The sequence below is a fragment of the Alligator mississippiensis genome, chromosome 7 (assembly GCF_030867095.1).
Source record: "Alligator mississippiensis isolate rAllMis1 chromosome 7, rAllMis1, whole genome shotgun sequence".
NCBI lineage: Eukaryota > Metazoa > Chordata > Crocodylia > Alligatoridae > Alligator > Alligator mississippiensis.
Window position 1 is genome coordinate 57247261 of NC_081830.1, and position 19703 is coordinate 57266963.

The 19703-nt window shown below is 43.3% G+C and overlaps 1 protein-coding gene across 1 annotated transcript in view; it reads right to left on the reverse strand.

Moving 5' to 3' along the window:
• SLC9A9 (solute carrier family 9 member A9) overlaps positions 1 to 19703 on the reverse strand; it is a 414412-nt gene that overhangs the window by 301803 nt on the left and 92906 nt on the right. The window contains exon 5 of the mRNA XM_019491821.1: positions 19066 to 19181. Within this exon, the coding sequence (XP_019347366.1) occupies positions 19066 to 19181 (116 nt within the window). The remainder of the gene's footprint in view (positions 1 to 19065; positions 19182 to 19703) is intronic.

Sequence of the window (19703 nt, forward strand, 5' to 3'; positions counted from 1 at the left end):
CGCTCACAAATTGATTATTTAATAATTTGTTCTAGTATCTTTCTGGGTATCAAAGTCAGGCTGACTGGTCTGTAATTCACTAGGTCCCCTTTTTAAAGATAGTCACTATTTGCCCTTCTCTAGTCCTTTGGGACCTCCCTTGTTCTCCACAAGTTCTTGAGGATAATTGCTAATTGTTCAGAGATTACTTCAGCTAGTTCTTTAAGTACTCTAGGGCAAAATTCATCAGCTACTGCGAACTTGAATATTTCTAACTTATCTAAATATTCTATAACCTGTTCTTTCCCCATTCTGGCCTGTGTTCTTGACCCTTGTAACTTGGCTGAAGCATATGAACACAATTAACATTTTTTGAAAATGGAAGAAAGAGGCATTGTGCATTTTGACCCTCTCTGTATCATCCCCTATTTCCTCACCTTAACGGTTGGTCATAGGTTTACACTTTTCTTCATTTTTCACTTGCTAAAAATTGCAACTTATTTAGTGCTATAGCTTTATCAACATTTGTCTTTTACTTTATTACCTACATTTGCATCTGGCTGTTTCTTAAATCACCAATCAAACTCCTGCATTGACTTCAGTTGTCTCTCCCTCAGCCACCATGTCCTTTGTCCCATAGGAATGATTTCAGGAAAAAACTGATAATGGACCTGAGAAAGCCTCCACCAGTGTAAAAGGACCACTATACCCTGGCAACGTATTCAAACAAAGAAACAAGACCCAAAGAGACAAATATCCCTACACATATCTTAAACAATTTGGGGCAGGGTTAATCAGAAATGCACGCATCCATTTTTATGGAATGCATGTCTCTCTGTTTCATTCTGCAAAGCCTTTCTGCTGAATGGTAGATCGTAAGATTATTTTGAGCTGCCTACAGAAATCCACAGAAATCTTATATATCATATAATACTGTACATGGACCTACTAGAAATGGGACAATGGTACTTAGGTGCTTAGGGGATACTACCTTAAAACTGGACTTGTTTGTGGAGTAATTTATACCCCCTGATCAGCCAGCTTTGTTCAGTCATCCAGAGTGCAATGACCACCTTTAAAAAAAAAAATCAATATTTGCCTTGGTTATCAGAATTATATCTGAAATTTTCACCAGTTTACTTCATACCTTGGTAAAAAATGTGGTATTAGATACCATACTGGAGTACAGGTAACCACTGTATTGCTTTCTGAAAGGAAGGCTTTCTGAAAGCATTGCTGAATATCATCAGCTAGATCTGTGTTATGTATTAGGGCTGTGCGAAATTTTGCTGGCAGTTTCATTTCAATGCTGTTTTGACTCATTTCGAGCTCAAAACAGCAAAATTGAAATAAAACAGAGAGCTTCGAAATAGCTTCAAAATTAAATGAGGCAAGTTGAAACGTTTCTAAATTTTTTAAACGTTTTGAGTTTCAAAGCTCAAGCTGGGCTTGCCTGCAGGGAAACAGAAACTAAAGTAAGGATAGGGAGGGGGAAGAGGCAGAAGAAGTGCTCTCTTTATTGACTGTGTAGCTGGCTAGTGACTGTCATCGTTTCTTGGGGTCTCTTCCAATCCCAGTGCTCTGGGGGAGGGATGGAAAAACTGCATAAAAGGCAGCATTGTTTGAACTGCCCTGCTTTCTGCCTTGGTGTCAGTTGAGTGAGGGCACACCTTAACACACACACACACACACACACACACACACACACACACACACACACACACACTGCCACCCATGTCATGAGTTTTGCTTGTCCGCAGCTTGAGGTGCATTTTCCCTCAAACCCCTGCACCTATCTCCTTGAAACAAGGCAGGCTTCATGTCCTCAGGAGGGGCTACCAGTCTGGCAAGTTTCATCCAAATCAGGCCAGAAACGACAAAGTTATAGGCTGTTTCGAGCTTCCCCATTATAGCCTATGGGTGAAATGTCAAAACAGTGTCAAAACAGCGATGCTGTTTTGACGAAATGAAATGGAACAGCAGTTTCAAATTAAAATTAAATTCGAAACAAAACGCTGTTCTGTCGAAATGCAAGTCAAAACAGAATGGTGCTGTTTTGCACGGTCCTAGTATGTATGATATTGTACATAATTGAGGTGTCCCAAAGTGAGATGCAGTGAGTTAGGTACCAATAGTACAATGTTTAATATACTAAACAAAAATAAACTTGCATCCAAGTACTCACACTCTCTCAGGACTGAAATCTTGCTATTAGATTTTAATGTAGGTATGCAAGGAGGGGTAGCTGAGAAAGAATTAGAGAACAGCAAACGCATCCATTTCTGATGAAGTAGAAAACTTTGCTGTAAGTGCAGTCCACAATGGTCAATGGTCTTGACTCAGAAACAAGTTGATCATTTTCATGAAAAAAAATGCAGAGATAAGAAACCTAAGCAGATAAAGTATCTCAGAATTTCTCAGTATCTGAGCCAAGAAAATATCTATTCTTTTCTTCCTGGATTTTATGGTCTGAGGTGATATCTGTTAGCAGATGCTGAATTTAGCGTGATCTTCATCCTACCCAAGTCAGCACAGGCATCTATGAAGTAAGTTTGGAAATGTTATCTTCTAATGTGTGGTAGGGGCTTGGCTTGCTATTACATTGTGTAAAATATGTATTACCAAAATACCAAGAAAATTCAGTAACATTTATACTAACTGTATCTAATCATTTCCATTGTTGCTGTTGCTGAATGGCATCAGGAGAGCCAGAAAATAAATGAGATCAATATAAGTAATTTATCACATGACTATATGATCAAAATAAACTATTGCTAAAAATTATATAATCATATAGGAAATTATGATAAAAGGGACTGCCCATTGTCTCTTATTAATCTTCTGATTATAGCAATGTTTATCATCTGTCCTATCCAATAGGCCTGTCTTCTAATAGGAGGTTCACATTGGAAAAAAATAAGATGAGACACATCCCAGTCAAGTCATCCATGCCAAAAAGCTCTCTCTAAAATCAGTTCCAGTTTTAATTATAGATTCCTGGCCCAGCTAATAAGTCAGCCTACTCATGGCTCAGTGATGAAACAGGAGAAAGTGTCAATAAAATATTTTAATTAAAAACTTTTCAGGTTTTTTTTCATCTAAGGTTTATAAAATATATTACCTATTGTTTTTTTTATGAATTAGTCTCTTAAAATACACAATGTTATACTTTTATTAGGAACAGAAATTGCTCCTGCTGCTCTAGTTAATATCTATTTTTATCAATACAAATAGCATTGCAACTCACATCTTCTGTGCAGCTGTAACCATAGTAACTCCAAATAGAAAAGGGCCCTGCGATTATCAATATGACCAAAAGTAAGGGAGTTCATGTAGCTCTGAAACAGTTATGCTTCAGCAAACCTTTGTGGAAGTAAATGTGCTTCCTATGCTTTAAATGTCAAAAAAGTGCTATAGCTAGGTAAAATGTCTTTGGACTGGAAGGTCATTACACAACAATGTGTTAATAACAGAATTCAAGAAAAAACCCTGAAGCTGCACTTTCCGCCTATTCTTTATTTTACTGTGGCTAAGGCAAAGGTCAAGTCATTCTGTCATTTTCCAGGGTTTTTTGGCATTCATATTATCCATTTACAACTCTATTGAAACATTGGACTGCTATGGCTAATTTTTCTTTCTGGTATAAAACTACAGTACAATAAACTGTTTTTTGAAGCCAGTGGAAGTTAAACCTAAAGAACTAAGGGAATAATTTGGGGTTCATATTTTTGCTGTAAGATTGATCTACATTATAATTGAAATGTCATTAAGAATGAACCAATCAGTTCTTATTCAATAATGTAATTGAAACTAAAATAGAATCAGGGTTTGTGAAACATTTTTACAACAAACCTTTTTACTTCATGGCATTGCTTAAGACTAGAAGCAGAAGTGCAGAAATAACAAGAGCAAACTGCTGTATTTTCATTTGTAGCCAAAGCTCACTAGAAAGGAAGATAACACTTCCAGAAATAACATAAGGGTTTCAAGATTTCTGGTCTTGTTCTGAACAAAGAAGGGGGAGATCCATTTCAATTAACCAAAATTACCTGATATGAACAGATTTATGATCTTTTGAAATTCTTCTATCACATAAACTACTCTGCTATAACTTGCACTACAACCAAGGAAGGTTTTGTGCACAAGAATTTCCTTTTTAGAATCCAATAAAGTGCTTAAGCTCTTTTTTATTATACAAAGCTCAGCTGTTTTATTTGATAAAAATTAAGGATGATGCATTTGGCCAAAACAAAAAATACTTTAAGTTAGTTCAACATAGCAATTCTTTCTGTTTTCACATTTACCAACCCCATGCCTCCTTCATGATTCAATTTATCCCTAATATCAGGGCTACTTTAGAGCAAGAATGAGATCCTTGCCTCACTCTTGCCTCACTCCAGAAGGATGTCCCTCTTTATTGGGATGAATTGGAAAACATCCAAATCATCCAGCTACCAATGGATAAAAAAAATGAACATTCATTCTATGAAGTGGGGCTTCTCTCAAAGGGTGTAAATACTATTAAAGGAGATAAGGTTTGCTGACGGGCTGTATGAAATGGAAGAAGACAGGAAGTGATCGATCTTGCACTGATACTTTTTTTATAAATGTCAGATAATCAGAAGTGTTGGATATTTACCTTTACACAATTTTCCACTTCACCATTGTGACAGTGAAGTGAAGCAGCCCTAGCCAGCTATTCTTTACTAAAAATAAATTCTCTAAGCCTACGATATTATTAAAAAATACAGTAGACCTTACATCATATGGGACAACTGTATTTGGTTTCTTCACCTAAAACGGATGAATGTTTTTAAAATTACATAACAGAATCAGTTCTTTCCAGGTGTGTCCCCATACAGAATGTGGGCCAGCTTTACACTGTTTCTAATTCCATTGTACTCAACTGTTTCTGGGAAATGATCACAGAGTAGGGGTATCTCACACATTAGCTTTGAGTGAGTTTGTCTTTTTCTAGTGACTGATTAAGAGATGTGTGAATATACTACTGTTCTTGTTGAGCTGTAGTGTCTCAGGATTTTAAATCCAGAAGTACTATATTCAGTCTTTACAAACAACCCATCCTGAGCCATCATTACACATGCTGGCCTGTATGGAGACTAGATTTACTTTGGACCTATAATGAGTGGCCCCTACCTTACCATTATTTGAGAGGTGGTGGGTAATGGGTCAAGATCCTAAAAGGACAGGAATATTTAAATGATAAAAACAGGTAAGGTTTCCAAAAAATGTATTCAAAGCATTCATTCAGTTTTCAAGCAGCTCAGCCAGGGAGTTCCTACATACCCTAATCTTGAAATCAGATGTATAAGGCCATTGGCAGAGTCACATCAAAGGATCTACGCTTGAATATTAAGTAATCTGAAAATGGCGTAGAGTGATTTCTTCAGACAAAAATGTTAGCAGTTACCCAGATGGCTTTTTATACTGAACTACAAAATTATAATTTTGAAATACTTGTTCAAAGGAATATTATAAGAATACGAGTCCCAAAAATGAAAAAGATATCCCCCATTTTACTTCTATTCATACACATAATAAAGTTCCTGGTGCCAACTCTCTGAAGAGAAAGAAGAAATAAAAGAAAACTTAATAAATTAACAAAAGTAACACTGATGATAATGCAGACTTAGCCAGAAAAAGCAGGCCAAAAAGAATTATATTCCTCTTGTTAACACTTAAGAATTACTGAACTATAATTATCTTATCAAGATAGCCACAAAACTTGAAACGCTTAAAGTTGCACCTGTAACAACACTAATTATCCAGTTGATCACAAGAGTTCTCAGTTGATTGATTTTGTTCCTCTGTAATGAGAACAGATGATATCTCCAATTACATTTGATTTGCTTTACTTTTGATAAATGATTCTAATTGATCAAAATCATAAAAAGTATGCGCCTCACTCTGATACTTTAAACTGTATTTGTGTAAGCAAAGAAAAGAGATATGTATATTGTTCTAAGATCTAGAGCTTCTAAAATAAAATACAAATAAAATAAAATAAAAATTATGCAACAGCTTCCTGTAACACCTTTTTTTCCTCTTGAAATTTGCAAAGAATTATTAGAAGATGGTTCCTGGAGAAGGAAAGATTCACTGCTGATTGAGGAAAAAATGTGTTTACTAAAAAAAAGGTTTTATTGGGGAGAAAAAGTAGATTTCCCAGGCATTCCTAAACTACTGTTGTCATTGTAAATATAAACTGAAGGGAAATTAAGAAATATTTGAAGAGATGAAGAATCTTGTAGGGTTTTATTTTAAGGAATTCTTGGTATTTTAGGTCTTCCTTCTTAGCTGAAGAATTGTTTTAATAGATGTTCACTGCACAACTTCCAGCTGCATTCCATGAGTACAGCATTTATTCTCATAAAATCTGTCCCCGAATAAGGCACAAACCTTGGTTTGAGAAGGCAGAATGAAGGCGATAAAGAGAAAAAAAGATCTTTTCCAGAGCTTTACCTACTTCAGCACAGACTCACTCAGGGCTGAATATGCCATGGCATGGATGCAGCTAGGGTCCTTTCAGTAGCATTACTTCCTCTCCCTTTTTGCTGCTCAGCCAACAGTTACTGCCAATTCAGCGCTGGCTGTGAGAGGCTTAAATCTGTAGCTGTTGGTCATAGGGCAGGGGAAAGAGTAACTCCATGAGGCAGACAAGGTTCCTTGGGTGAATCTGATATCTTTTATTAGACCAACCCAAATAGTTGGAAAATAATTATTAAGCAAGCTTTCGGGTTCAAAAACCCTTTGTCAGGCTAAGGAAGTTTCAGCAGTTGGTGTGTGCTCTTCCTGGATGGAATGAAAAGTAAAGAAGTCAGCGGCTGGGCTGGTATGCATACAAGACAGGTAGTCAGTGAAAATGTAGATTGAGGAGTCAATGGGTGAGAGACAGGCTGGGGGGAAGAGGGGGGGGAGAGAGAAGGGGGATGAAAGTGGAGAGATACTTGGGGAGTCAGATGTCAAGCAGGTTATAATGTGTCATAAATCCAATGTCTATATTTAGTCCATGATTTTTAGTATCCAGGAGGTTGATGAAGTGGAGTTCATAAGCTCATCTCTGGGAAGTGTTTTGTAGGTTTCCTTTGAGGATCAGGACTGAGAGATTGGAGAGAGAGTGGTTTTCTTGTGAGAAATGTGCCCCCACCGGTAATTGGGTATTTCTGTCTTTGATAGATTTCCAGTGTGCATTCATTCTGGTGCGCAGTTGTTGTTTGGTCTCTCCTACGTATTTTCCATCAGGGCATTTGGTGCATTGGATGAGATATATTACATTTCTGGAGGTGCAGCTGTAAGATCCAGGGATGCTGATAGTTCTGTTGTGGGGTGTAGTAATAGTGGGGGTGGTGGACATGTGTTGGCAGGTTTTGCATTTCTTGTCATGGCACGGTCTGGATCCTTTTGGTGTGTTCTGGGCTTGAGGAAGTTTGCTTCTGGTGATGAGGTTGGTGAGGTTCGGTGCTTGTTTGAAGGCTAAGATGGGTGGCTCTGGGAAGATCTTTTTACTGCTGAAACTTCCTTAGCCTGATGAAGGGTTTTTGAACCCGAAAGCTTGCTTAATAATTATTTTCCAACCATATGGGTTGGTCTAATAAAAGATATCAGATTCACCCAAGGAACCTTGTCTGCCTATGTCCTTAGACCAACACGGCTACAACCTACACCCCTGCTCCATGAGACAGAGCATTCAGACCTGTGTGAACTGGTGTGGAGCATAACTTTCCACCCCTCCCCCCCCCCGCCATTCTGGCACAGAAATTAGTTCCCTTGCTTAAGACCCTCACCCCAATGTTGTATGGCTTATGTAGCAGCATTAAAAATGGACCCCCCGAAGGAATAGAAAGGGCTGCCCTGCAGAGGCATAGAGTGTGAAGACACAGAGTTTGTGCCAATAGGGACATTGTTTGCTTGGAGGGTGCTTTGGAGGTAGCCCTCTTGGAAGTGGGAAGGGTGATGTAACCCCAGCAGGGTTTACATGAGAGACGTTAGCAAAAGCTAAGGAAGAGTCCTGGCCTGGGACTGGCTGAGAGGCTTGGTTAAAAGAGGGGAGCAGTTCTCCCAAGAGGAGAACAAAGGAGAGCGAGGGTGGGAGAGAGAGAGGCTGGAGACCAGGGAAAGGATCTCCCCATGCCCGTCCCTCTGAAAGCACCTGGCAGAGCCCTGCAGAAGTAGCAGGGAGAGGCTCTCCTCTGGAGGAGACTCCAAGCCTGGGAAGACCCTTCCGCAAGCCCCTGTGTGGCTGGGTGAGCACAGCAGGGGAGGGGGACAGAGGGCCAGGGGAAGAGGCTGGAGACTGCCCTGGTTTTTTCCCTGTGAGTGAGATGGCACTGGGGAGGGGCTGCATTTCCTGGGTGTTGTGTAGCTGTGCCGGGCAGGGGAAACCGTTACAACCTGCAGGCCAGACACTGCTCCCTGCTGAGTCAAGGAAGGGGTCTGGGCAGGAATAAGCTTTCTTACAGGGACTGCAGGGGGGCAGTCACTGCCTGCTGCACAGAGACCCCTGGAGCTCATGTGAGGGATGCCAGCACCAGGGACCTCCCACAGATCCTGTGCAGGGGCACACAGTCCTACTCCATGAGACACCCCGCCACAGGCAGCGCACACAGGGTCCTAAGTACACACTGAACAAGTTATAGACTGTGTAAATAAGTTCTTGATGTTTTATTAGTTGGAGTATCAAAGTATTTATGTATTGGTTCCTTATTTATCATAGGTAATTTTCATACCTTCCCCTAGCGTACAGTGTAGCCAAGAAGCATTAACCCTTAAGCCACCATCACCAGGTCATGCGGTGTAATATTTGTTCTATTGCATTGGTTATACGTTACCTAGTAAATAATTAAATCCTGTAAATAGTTTTATAATGGTCTGCAGGGTTGTTTGATTGTAAGGGGAGGCTCTCCACTCAGGGACCCTGCAGCAACTACCCAGGGAGCTGGGTGGGGTCACTACCTACCAGGTATCCCAGGATCCCACTATTCAGGTGAGGGTGCGGGTAGTGTTGCGCCCAGGGTTACGCTTTTTTTTGGGAGAAAACCTACATTTTCTAGCCCATTGATCCCTCTCCCAAATATGTCCCAACATGAATGCAGCTGTTGCTTTAGCATAAAGGCAAGTCCATGTGTCCACAAGCAGGTACCTAACCTCCTGAAGAACTTTTTCTATTTTTGCAAAAACCAGGTCTTTGATTTCTACACCACTTTCTTCTCATTTCCTAGCCAACTTACAAACCTCTTCCTTACACATCTGTGTTTACCTTCCTGGAGTCTAAATTTCTGCTATTTATGTTACAAATAAGTAGCTCCTATGAAGCTGCTTCCATCATGCCAACAGAGAAGTCTTTAACACCTTCTTAAACTTAGTCTCTTTTCACAAGTGAAGTTACACTGTTACAAAAAACATCTGTAGTCCCATGTACTACAAAATGAAATGAAAAAAATCTTATAAAAGAAGTCTTTGGTCAAGTATTATGAAGATCCCACTAGTTACCATGGGTTATATCATCACTGACATCTATATCCCCACTCTATAACACTGGATACTGTTTTAACATTTGAATGGAGGTATAAGAGCCTAATAAGGTCTGTGTATAGTTTTAAATGGCCTTCACTCACTAACATATCTTATAAGATAAGGAAATGTTCACTAGGCATGCCATATGTAAAACTATTGCTTTATTGTTATATATTAAAACAATTAACCATTAAAATTAAATTTATCTTTTGATGAGGGACTGAAATGTATAGATAGGACTAGAGAAGCTAACTAATGCTGCTTAAAATGTTGAAACAATGGGAGGAGAAAGAAAGATTGAATTTTGAAAGAATTATTGGAGTGTTTCATAGTTGGTAGGGTCAGAAGGGACCTTGACAGATCATCAAGTCCAACCCCCTGCCGTGGCAGGAAAGAGCACTGGGGTCAAATGACCACAGCGAAGTATTCATCTAGCCTTCTCTTAAAGACCCCCAGGGTAGGAGCCAGCACCACTTCTCTTGGAATTTGTTTCCAGGTCCTAGCCGCCCCGACAGTGAAGTAGCACCTCCTGATATCTAGTCTGAATCTACCCTCTGCCAGCTTGTGACCCTTATTTCTAGTTACTCCTGGGAGTGCTCGGGGGAACAGGGTCTCCCGCAATGCCTGCTGGTCCCCTCTGACTAGTTTGTAACAGGCCAGTAGATCCCCCCTCAGCCTTCTCTTGTGGAGGATGAACAGGTTCATCAAGTCACCGATGAAGATGTTGAACAGCACAGGTCTGAGGACCGAGCCCTGGGGGACCCCACTGCCCACATCCCTCCAGGCACTTTAATGTAAATAGGAGTGAAATTTCACTCCACTTCAATGTAATTAGGAGTGAAATTATATGCTATATGCTGCATTGGCTGTTGTGTGCTTCCTGCATTAAAACTGACTTTCAGAAATACAAGGATAACTGATGAAGACTGATATAAATCTCTGAGAGTTACAATCCTTGCCATTTTCTGTTTCTCCCAGCAAAGGGAACAAAGCTGCTCTGTTGGTTTTTGCATTGTTTCAAACAGGAAAATGGTGGTCTTGGGCCAGCTCCAAAAAGAGAAGATAGAGCATCTACAGATTAGGCCACAAGACTTAATTTTCAGGCTCCTCCTCCTCATCATAGAATCCCAAATTTAGTCCCATACAGTGCATGGGGAAAGTTAAGCACCTCAGAAGCCAAATAAAATGTGTCCCGATCTAGTTAATAGGAAACACTGAGCATAGGCATCTCCAGGACTCTGGTGCTTGAGGCCCCTCTCTCCACTCAAGATTCAGAGCCTGGAATCATCTCTCAAGTATAACCATCCACAACTTTTCTTTGAAATAACAGAGGAGGACTAACTATTTTCTTTCAAAATGGAGCTATGAAAGGGAGATAATGCCCACTTTTTATAAACAGCAGAGTGCTTAGAACACTTGCCCAGAAAGTAGGAGACAGGAGTTATAGGCCTCACTTAGCCTGGATAGCTCCAAAGCCAGGCCTTTCTCCTCTTGGGAATATGCTTTAAGCACATAGTGATAATTCTGACTGGTATGAGAACCCTCTCCATCACTCCTGTACTACTGTGTTGAAATACATGCAAGAATCATAGGATCAGGAAGAGAATAGAAAAAGTGTCAGGGTGAGACTACACATTACAAGTAGATCATGTTAAGAGTACATAAAATTGGAATGATCACACATTAAGGTTCATTAACAAGTGCTAAGTGTCCTCTAGGCATCTTAAAGTTACATCACTTTGAGCGAGATTTATCTTTGAGCTGTGTTACCCAGTTTGAACTAAGTTAACTTCTGGTGTCTACCTGAAATAAAATCACCAATTTGTAGAATGGGCTGAGTGGTGAGGAGAGAAAAGGGGTGAAAGGGGGCAGGGAAGCCAAGGGGAAGGGATGAGAAGGGGCAGTGTTGGAGCGAGGAGAAGGAGGTCAGAGGATGGGGGGATTGGATGGGTGGGGAGCTGCCAGGCTGCTCCCCCCCCCAAATTGCCCCTGACCTGGAACTCACTCCTGCCACCCCCATATCACTCTCCTGCAACCCCAATTGCCCACTCTGGTCCCATCAGCACTTCCACCCCTGGATCACTGCCCTGCCCTCACGATCAGCCCAGGAGCAACAGAGATGCTGGCAGGGGAGGGGAAGGGATTTTTCCTCCCTGCCCACTCTTGGGATCCCTGCAGCCCACACTGACCCTGTATTGCCAGCTACAGCCTACATTGACCTGAAGAAGGAGCAGAAGGGAGGGGGTGGGTTGGGGCAAGGAACTCACAGGTAGCTGTGGCACCTGGTGGGGGTTGGACTCGGGTATATGGGGGCAGTGGGGGCTATAGGGAGTCTGGGAGCAGGCAGACAGGGGGAATATCACCCCCCAGCTGCTGCTGCTGCTGCTGTTCTTGGGTGGAGGGGTCAACTGGGAGTCAGGGGGAGTGATTCAAGTGGCAGAAGCAGGGTCCTCCTCCCCTTCTCCCTAGCCTATGTTGTGCCTAGAGAGCTGGTGAGCAGGGCAGGCATGGAGCAAACTTTCAGCCCCTAGCTACCCCCCAGCTCACCAGCCCTGTAGCAGCAGATTTGTGCAGTACACATCAGAGAGGGTAGTAACCCTGAATGTGTGCTGATCACTAGCACTTGTTAATCTTAATAGAGACTAACATTGCTTAGAATTAGCATCTGCTACTCAAATGTGTAATCTCACCTGACACTAAAGCCTACCAGTTGAGCATTTCCCCTAGCTGAAGGGTGTTGGTGTCTGGCCCCTGGTCTCAGCAATATTTGTTATTTTATCCAATTATTTTTTTAAAAGTAAAATGCATAAACAATTCAGGGAGAATGGTTCAGAACCTATGACTCTCCTCTCCCAACTGAGGCCCTGTCAGTCCAGCCAGCGGTGTATTCTCTTTATACTTTCCTATTACAGTACATGGTTATTGGCTTAACCCAAGAGCGTCAAACTCACCCGCCCTCGTGGGCTGATTCCAGATGTAGTGGCAACAATGGGATAAGTGGTGGCAATATGACAGGGCTAAATGTAGTTGTCACTGCTGACAGGCATCTTCAACTTATTTCCATACTGGCAAATTCAGGGACAGTCCCCTGCCCCTGAATTTCTGGATACTTTGTGACTCTTGTGGACCAGACAACAGCTTTGTGTACCAGATCTGGCCTGCAATTAGACCCCTGGTTTAGCCAGCTTGTTAACTGGTGCAACTTGGAGAGGAGAAAACAAATTGATTGTGAAAATGTTGATTTTGAAAGCCATAACCAACCTTTAGTTTCACAGACATTTTATCTCTTTTTTTAAAAACCTCTTTGTTCTTTACCTTTCCATAGGAAGGTTCTGACCATGTGTTCAATCTTATAAATCTTCCTAACTGTTCAAAAAAGTGACAGTACACGAGCTGTTTGGATTCCATCCCAGAACAAGAGGAATGATTTGCTCCAGTTCATCAAGTAGCTTTTTAGTGACTGGTTTAGTGACCAGAAACTGTCCCTTGCCATGTTTTGTGAGCCTCCATTTAGCCCTATGCCTAGATCCTTGATTCCCTTTGGTAAGAATTTGAGGTTCCATTTAAAGAGCAGGACATATCTGAGAGAAAACCTGGGAGAACAATATCAATTTATTTTATTGCCTATGAATTGTAGAGATTCTTTAATAAGTCTCACAAAGAAGCTGTAAACTTCCCTGGGTTGGTAACACTAAAAGAACATCACTCGCATCATAAAATGCTGTATGTTCTACATCCCTTGTAACAAATCAACTGGTTGGGTCTGCAAAGGTATCCAAGGAAAGAACAATAAAGGTCATATTGGGCAGTATTGCCTAGCTGTCCTTCCAAGGTTGAAGGAGCATGGCATTATTTGATTATACAAGACCAATGCAGTTATCTTACTCACTAAATTATTTTAAATGTTTTTACTGTATGTCCATTTCCTCCACTCCTTAAATGCCTTGTTTTATTCTGTTCTTTTGACAAGCTGGGTCTCTTGCGAATATAGAAATGCAACTGTTTTTATAAAGACCCTAGAGCTTTGTGACCATTACGAAGTACAAATCTCCAAACAAATAATACAAAATTAATATTTTAGGTTGTGAATTTATCTTTTTTTATTTGTAAATTGTCATAAGCAGTCTGTGATTTTCTTATATGTAGACCTTGTTCAGAATTATTATCTGAATAAGTCATTGGAGCAGTTCTTTGTCTGCCAGATGTTAGCAGTTTATTGTTCATAGTAGTTTAAAGTATGGCCCTGTGAGTGTGTCTACACATTTATTAATGTGCCGTAGTTACTGTGCATTAAGTTTAGTACTTGGATAACCAAGTGCTAAATCAAGGCACAGTAACTGGTATTACTGCACAGTAGCACTGGCACGTGGGTTTTTACAGACACTAACTGTGCAGTAGCCTAATACTACTGTGCATTAGTGTATTGGCCTGGGTTTTGCCCAGTATGCTATTGTGCAGTGTTATTAGGCTACTGTGCAGTTAGCATCTTGTGTAGATGCACCTTCTGTGTATCAGTGTTCCTTTTTCTTCCAGTTTTCTCTGTCTTGATCCCCAATAGTTTATATTCAGATGAGATACAACCTCTAGAAAGACAAGAAATCATGATTTGATCTACCACTTCCCTCTGTAGTTTCTTTCAGTGGTTAATTATCCTTACTTAAGAATGTACAGGCAACATTCGTGGGGGATATGTTCCCGCGATCCCCGCGAATGGCAAAATCTGTGAATTCTGGCAGCTGGGGTGGGATGACATGGCTCCGGTGGTGACGGCAGGAACGCGGCAGTGACAGCGGGAGTGCAGCAGCAATGGTGGGAGGCCAGCAGCAATGGTGGGAGTCTGGCAGCAGCAAGCGCAGAGCTCCCAAGGAGCTCTGATAAGTGTTTAAAGTATATTTAAAATGCAGGTTCAGTATTCGTGAATATTTGAAACCGTGAATACTGAATCCATGAGTACCGAGGGTTTCCTGTATGTCATTTCTACTAGCTTTCAGCTGTTGCTTCCTGTTTCATTTTTTACCACTAAATTAAAGATCACTTTAGAATCGGGTATTTTTCTTATGAAGATCAAAGTCTCCCCAAACCTAGGTAGACTAGGTTTTGGACTAGTGTGGTCAAAGCATGCTAGCTTCTGTAGCCAGCAGTACATAAGGAAGGTAGTTTTATGCCTGCCCAACTTTGACTCCTCAGCCTGAATGGTCAAGTTCCATTTACAACTAAGTTGACTGGGAATGGCCACTGGTCTACAGCAAGACTCCAACTTATGTCTAGAACTGTAGAGAGATGCCTAAGATCATTCTGCTGCCATATCTCTCCTCCCTATGATGATGCGTATACACCATAATCAATACAATGCTTATACAATATAATGGCAGGCTCTTTGCATGGTGCAGCCTGGGGCACTGAGCACAGTCCCAGCCTGGTCCCACAGTAGTGGCATGCAGCTCACATAGCTGCTATAAGGATTGAGCTCAAGCTAGAATGGGGATGGAGCCTGCTGGTGTGGAGCAAATCCTGGGGGAAAAGCGGAAGAGCATACAGTTTGGGTGGACAGTCAGGGATCAGCGATGGCACAAGCAGGGGGCAAGCTGCTTGACCTCTCCATACCATTTCCCCCCCCCCCCCCCCCCCCCCCCCCCGTGCAGTGTTGGGAAAGATGAATTAAAGACACCCCACACAATAATTAGAAAATGTATAAATTTGTTGTAATTTTCCATGTATAGAATCTAATTACTGGGGGGGGGGTCATGTTAAATTCAGATTCATCTTACATTCAAGTTCTTACAGTAAAACAGATTGAGCTTCTCAAAGTGTCTCATTGTAAATCATCTTCAGCCTCTGAATTATGTATGTCTGTTTTCTGCACTCATGTCAAAACTGTCAATGAGAGGTGATGATTTTTTGTGACATCTTTCATTAGATGAACTAAATAGTTGGGAGTGCTGTTGGACATCAGCTTTTGGGTATCAAGTACCCTTCTTCAAGTTTGAAAAGAAGCAGGCACAGACTGAACTAAATATCAGAGAAAAGACTCGAAATTCAAAGCAGGCTGTGAGGTAGGAGTGAAAAGATGTTAACAGGACCCATTATAAGGCTAAAGAAGTTCATCAGAATAGGCAATTTAGTTAGTGGAAGAGTGAGACCATACAACAGGGGTGGGCAATTATTTTGGCTGGAGGGCCTCTTAATGAGATTTTTGGTGAGCTGTTGAGGGCCACAAGGGTAGTCGCACCCTCTGACAGGGGTCACACCCCTGGTTGCCATCTTAGGACTGGAAATCCCACCCCTAACCTCTGACCTTTGCCACTGAAAGTCCCTCACCTTGCCCCTGGAAGAACTCCTTTTGGGATAGGGGTGGGAGGAGGGTTTGCCATTTTGGAACTGGAAAAAAGCCAAACCATATGCTAAAACTCAAACATCTACTATAACCTATTTTAATTTTATTTCAAAATATATTTTCATCCTGATTTATGTGCGTTTGTTTAGTATATCAAGGTAACTGCATAACAGCTCAAAATAAAGTCTACTCTCGTATATTGTGTGTGGGGATGCGGGGGTGGTGGTTGTATGTGTGTGTATGTGTGGCTGTGTGTGTGGGGTTTGTAGAGGGTGTGGGTGTATGTGTCGGGTGTGTGTCTGGGTGGATGTGGGTGTGTGGGGGATTGGTGGGGGCTGTGGCTGTGTGTATGAAGGATATGTGTGGGATGGGGGTTGTGTGTGGGGGAGGGTGTGGGTGTGTATGGGGGTTGTGTGGGGGGGTGTGGGTGTATGTATGGGGTATGTGTTTGGGGATGTTTGGGGGAGGGTGTAAGTGGGTGTGTGTGGGTGAGTGCGGGGCCGTGTGGGGGAGGGTGTGGGATTTGTTGGAGGGTGTGGGTATGTGTGGGGGCAGGGTGTGGGAGGAGGATACAGTTGTGTGTAGGAGGTGGGGGTGATGCCCAAGGCCATCAAGTCAACACATAGGCAGATCCCTGGGTGCATAAACTTAGGCTTCTGCACATATATCCTAAGTAGAACCTGCTCCTTATTATAATACAAATGAAGGGCAGAATGTGGTCTAAACTCTGGTTAAATTGGATTGCGCTAAATCAGTGTTGTCATCATTATTTACCAGAACCATAACAAATGTCTTACATCAAATACCACGGGCCAAATTCATCTGCATTTGTGTCTACTTACACTTTGGCAAAATTTGGCCGTGCTTCCCTGGAGCAGAAGTACTTAGTTTTCCGTTTTCTTCCTTAAACCTTAGTGGCTAAGGACAGACATTCAAAAAGCTAGAGTCTGAATTGATTCAATCTTTACAGGTTAGTCTAACTTTCCTAGATTGAACCGATTTGCAAGTGAATGGACATTCCCTCTGGACTGAGGAAATGCAGGTACGTGTCTGCAGCCACTCAGGCCAGGAGCCAGGGGGCACTAGAGTGTGCCTGTGGCTGCAGGGAAGCTGTGCAGGCGTGGGGGGAAGGGAGGGAGGGAGGGAGGGGCGAGCATGGCCAGACCTGGCTGTAGCCTGGAGTGAACTGGCCAAGGAGCAGATTTAATTCCCCCCTACCTGTCCTGCCAGCACAGACCTGAGCTGGAGTCTGCCTGGTGCTCCCCCCTCACTGCTGCTATGGTGGGGGCATGGCCAGATGCTGACTGGCTTGGCCTTCTGAGGCAGATGGGATAGGGAGGGAGCTTATTTCCATTCTGCCCCTGGGAGACTGCAGTAGGGTCTGCCCACCTCAACTGCTGTCACCACAAATTGCTCCCTGCATGGGGTGAGTGGCGGGATAAGCCCCTTCCTGTCCCCTCCACCAGACACTGTAGGGAGGGGGAATAACCCCTCTCCCTGCCCCCTGGCCTAAGGGGACCTGCTGGCCAGCCCCTAGCTGTGCCTTTGCCCTGCTGCTGGAGCAGTGAGGGGGCAGCAACTATGACAGGGGCAGCACCCCCTGTCATGGTGCCCAGGGAGCGGAGCCTCTTCCCAGCAGGGGAACTGTGAGCAGGGATTCAGAGCTGCTGCAAACTGCATGGGGCGAGCCCCGACACCGGGGCTCTGAGGACGTCATAGCCCCCCAAGCCCACCCCCAGTGCCACCGCTTGCCCTGTACAGTCTGCAGGGAAGGTGGTTATTCCCCCGATCTGCCCCCAGGGGACTGCAGTGGGGTCTGCCCACCCCGACCCCCACCACAGCTGCCAATCACTTCCTGTGTGGGACGAATGGCTCTTGGCCATGCTCCTGCCCTGCCACTGGAGCAGCAATAGGGGAGCAATCATGATGGCGGCTGCAGCCCTTCTCATGGTGTCCCATACCACAAGCTGCTTCCCAGCACAGGGCTGCACTGTGGGGTGGTCAGATCTGCCACAGACTGCACAGGGTGAGTAGTGGCAGCACTGGGGATTTTGGGGGGGCTATGGTGCCCTCTGAGCCCCAGTGCTGCCTCTTTCCCCACACAGTCCACAGCAGCTTTGAACCCCCTCTCATGGCCCCCTGCCAGGAAGAGACTCCACTCCCCAGACACCATTACAGGGGTTGCTGCCCCCATCACAGTTGCTGTCCCCTCACCGCACCAGCAGCAGGGTGGGGGCACAGCCAGGGGCTGGCTGGCAGAGCCCCTTAGGTGAGCGGGCAGGCAAGTGGGTTATTCTCTCATCCCTCCAGCGTCTGGTGGAGGGGGAAGGAGGGGGCTTATCCCACTTCTCACCCCATGCAGGGAGCGATTGGCAGCAGCAGTTGGGGCGGGCAGATTCCACTGTGGTTCCAAGGGGGCAGAGGGGGGAATAACCCCCTCCCTGCCCTCTCTGCCTCAGGGGGCCATGCTGGCCAGCTTCTGGCCATGCCTCCACCCTTACTGCTGCAGCATCAAGGAGGGAGCACCTGGCGGACCCTGGCTTGGATTTGTGCCAGTGGTACAGGGAGCGGGGAATTAAACCCCCTCCCTGGCCGGCTGATTCCACGATACTGTGGGGGCCTGGCCACACCCCCACCACTGAAGCAGCTAGCTGAGAAATGCAGGTCTGTGTTGGTGGGACAGGGGAGGGAAGAGGGGAATAAACCTCTTCCCTGCTGTCTTCCAGGGCCAGTGTCTGGCCAGGCCCCTGCCCCTGCCTGTCCCTCCTCTGGCTGGGGAGCACAGGGGTGGATCAGCCCTCCTCCACTGGAGCAGAAAGCCCATCCCAGCCTAGCCCAGAGAGCATGCCAGGATGCTGATGGACTCTGGTTTAACTTAAACCAGGAAGGACGACACTGGTAGACATTCTTAAGATTTTTTTGAATGTTAGCATCATTTCACTTCTAGCACCCGAAGTTTGTGAACTAAATTACCACAGTTAAACCAGTTACTAAAACAAATAACAGAAGGATCTTTGCAGATAGCAAAAATGTCTTTCTGACATAACATGTACGGTTACCCAAACATCAGATAGTTAACAGCTATCGGAGTAAAAACAGGAAGAGCAGAGGCTGTGAGAATCTTTATGGCAGGTGCAAACATTACACTCTTGTCTTCACCTGACAGTCTTGTGGTCAAAAGATGAAAACAAAAAATATCATCTGTTTTAAACAATTACCTGGATCTGTAGCAGACATCAGTGAGCCAAAAAACAAACAATCTGTGAAGTGAAAGTCTCCTCCTTTTAACTGGCCAATGTGTATCATGGCCTTCACAAAGCCATACATTATCAACCTGTCAGAGAAAAGACAGACAGATATTTAAACAGAGTATATCACTCCTACTTTCTTCATTTCACAACATTCAGTGGTTTCTCATTTGAACTACTAGGTTGTCTCCAACTTCTTTTAAATGCACATATTGTACAAGTACTGAACACAAATTGCCACTGTCATGTAAATCTACTTCTGTTCCAGCTGTTCAAATATTGTATCGAAATATTCTTGACGTTTGAAGAGCGAACACTTTTACTGAATATTAGCAATTTATTCACCTGGTAACAGATGACAATACATTTAGCCATTTATTTTACAAAAATAAGATAAAGTTAGTGAAAGAAGATATTATCAAGACTAATCTGTCAAAAGCTGTAGAGTCATCACACAAGCACAGGTGACAAGAGTGGCTGTGTTGACTTGTTCTTACATTCCAAAATGGATTGTTTTTTCTCAATTTTCAGTGAGGGTTTTCCCCTCTTATATATGATCCTGCAAATACTGGCTGGGTTAAAACTCCAGCAAACACCAGCAGTTTGTT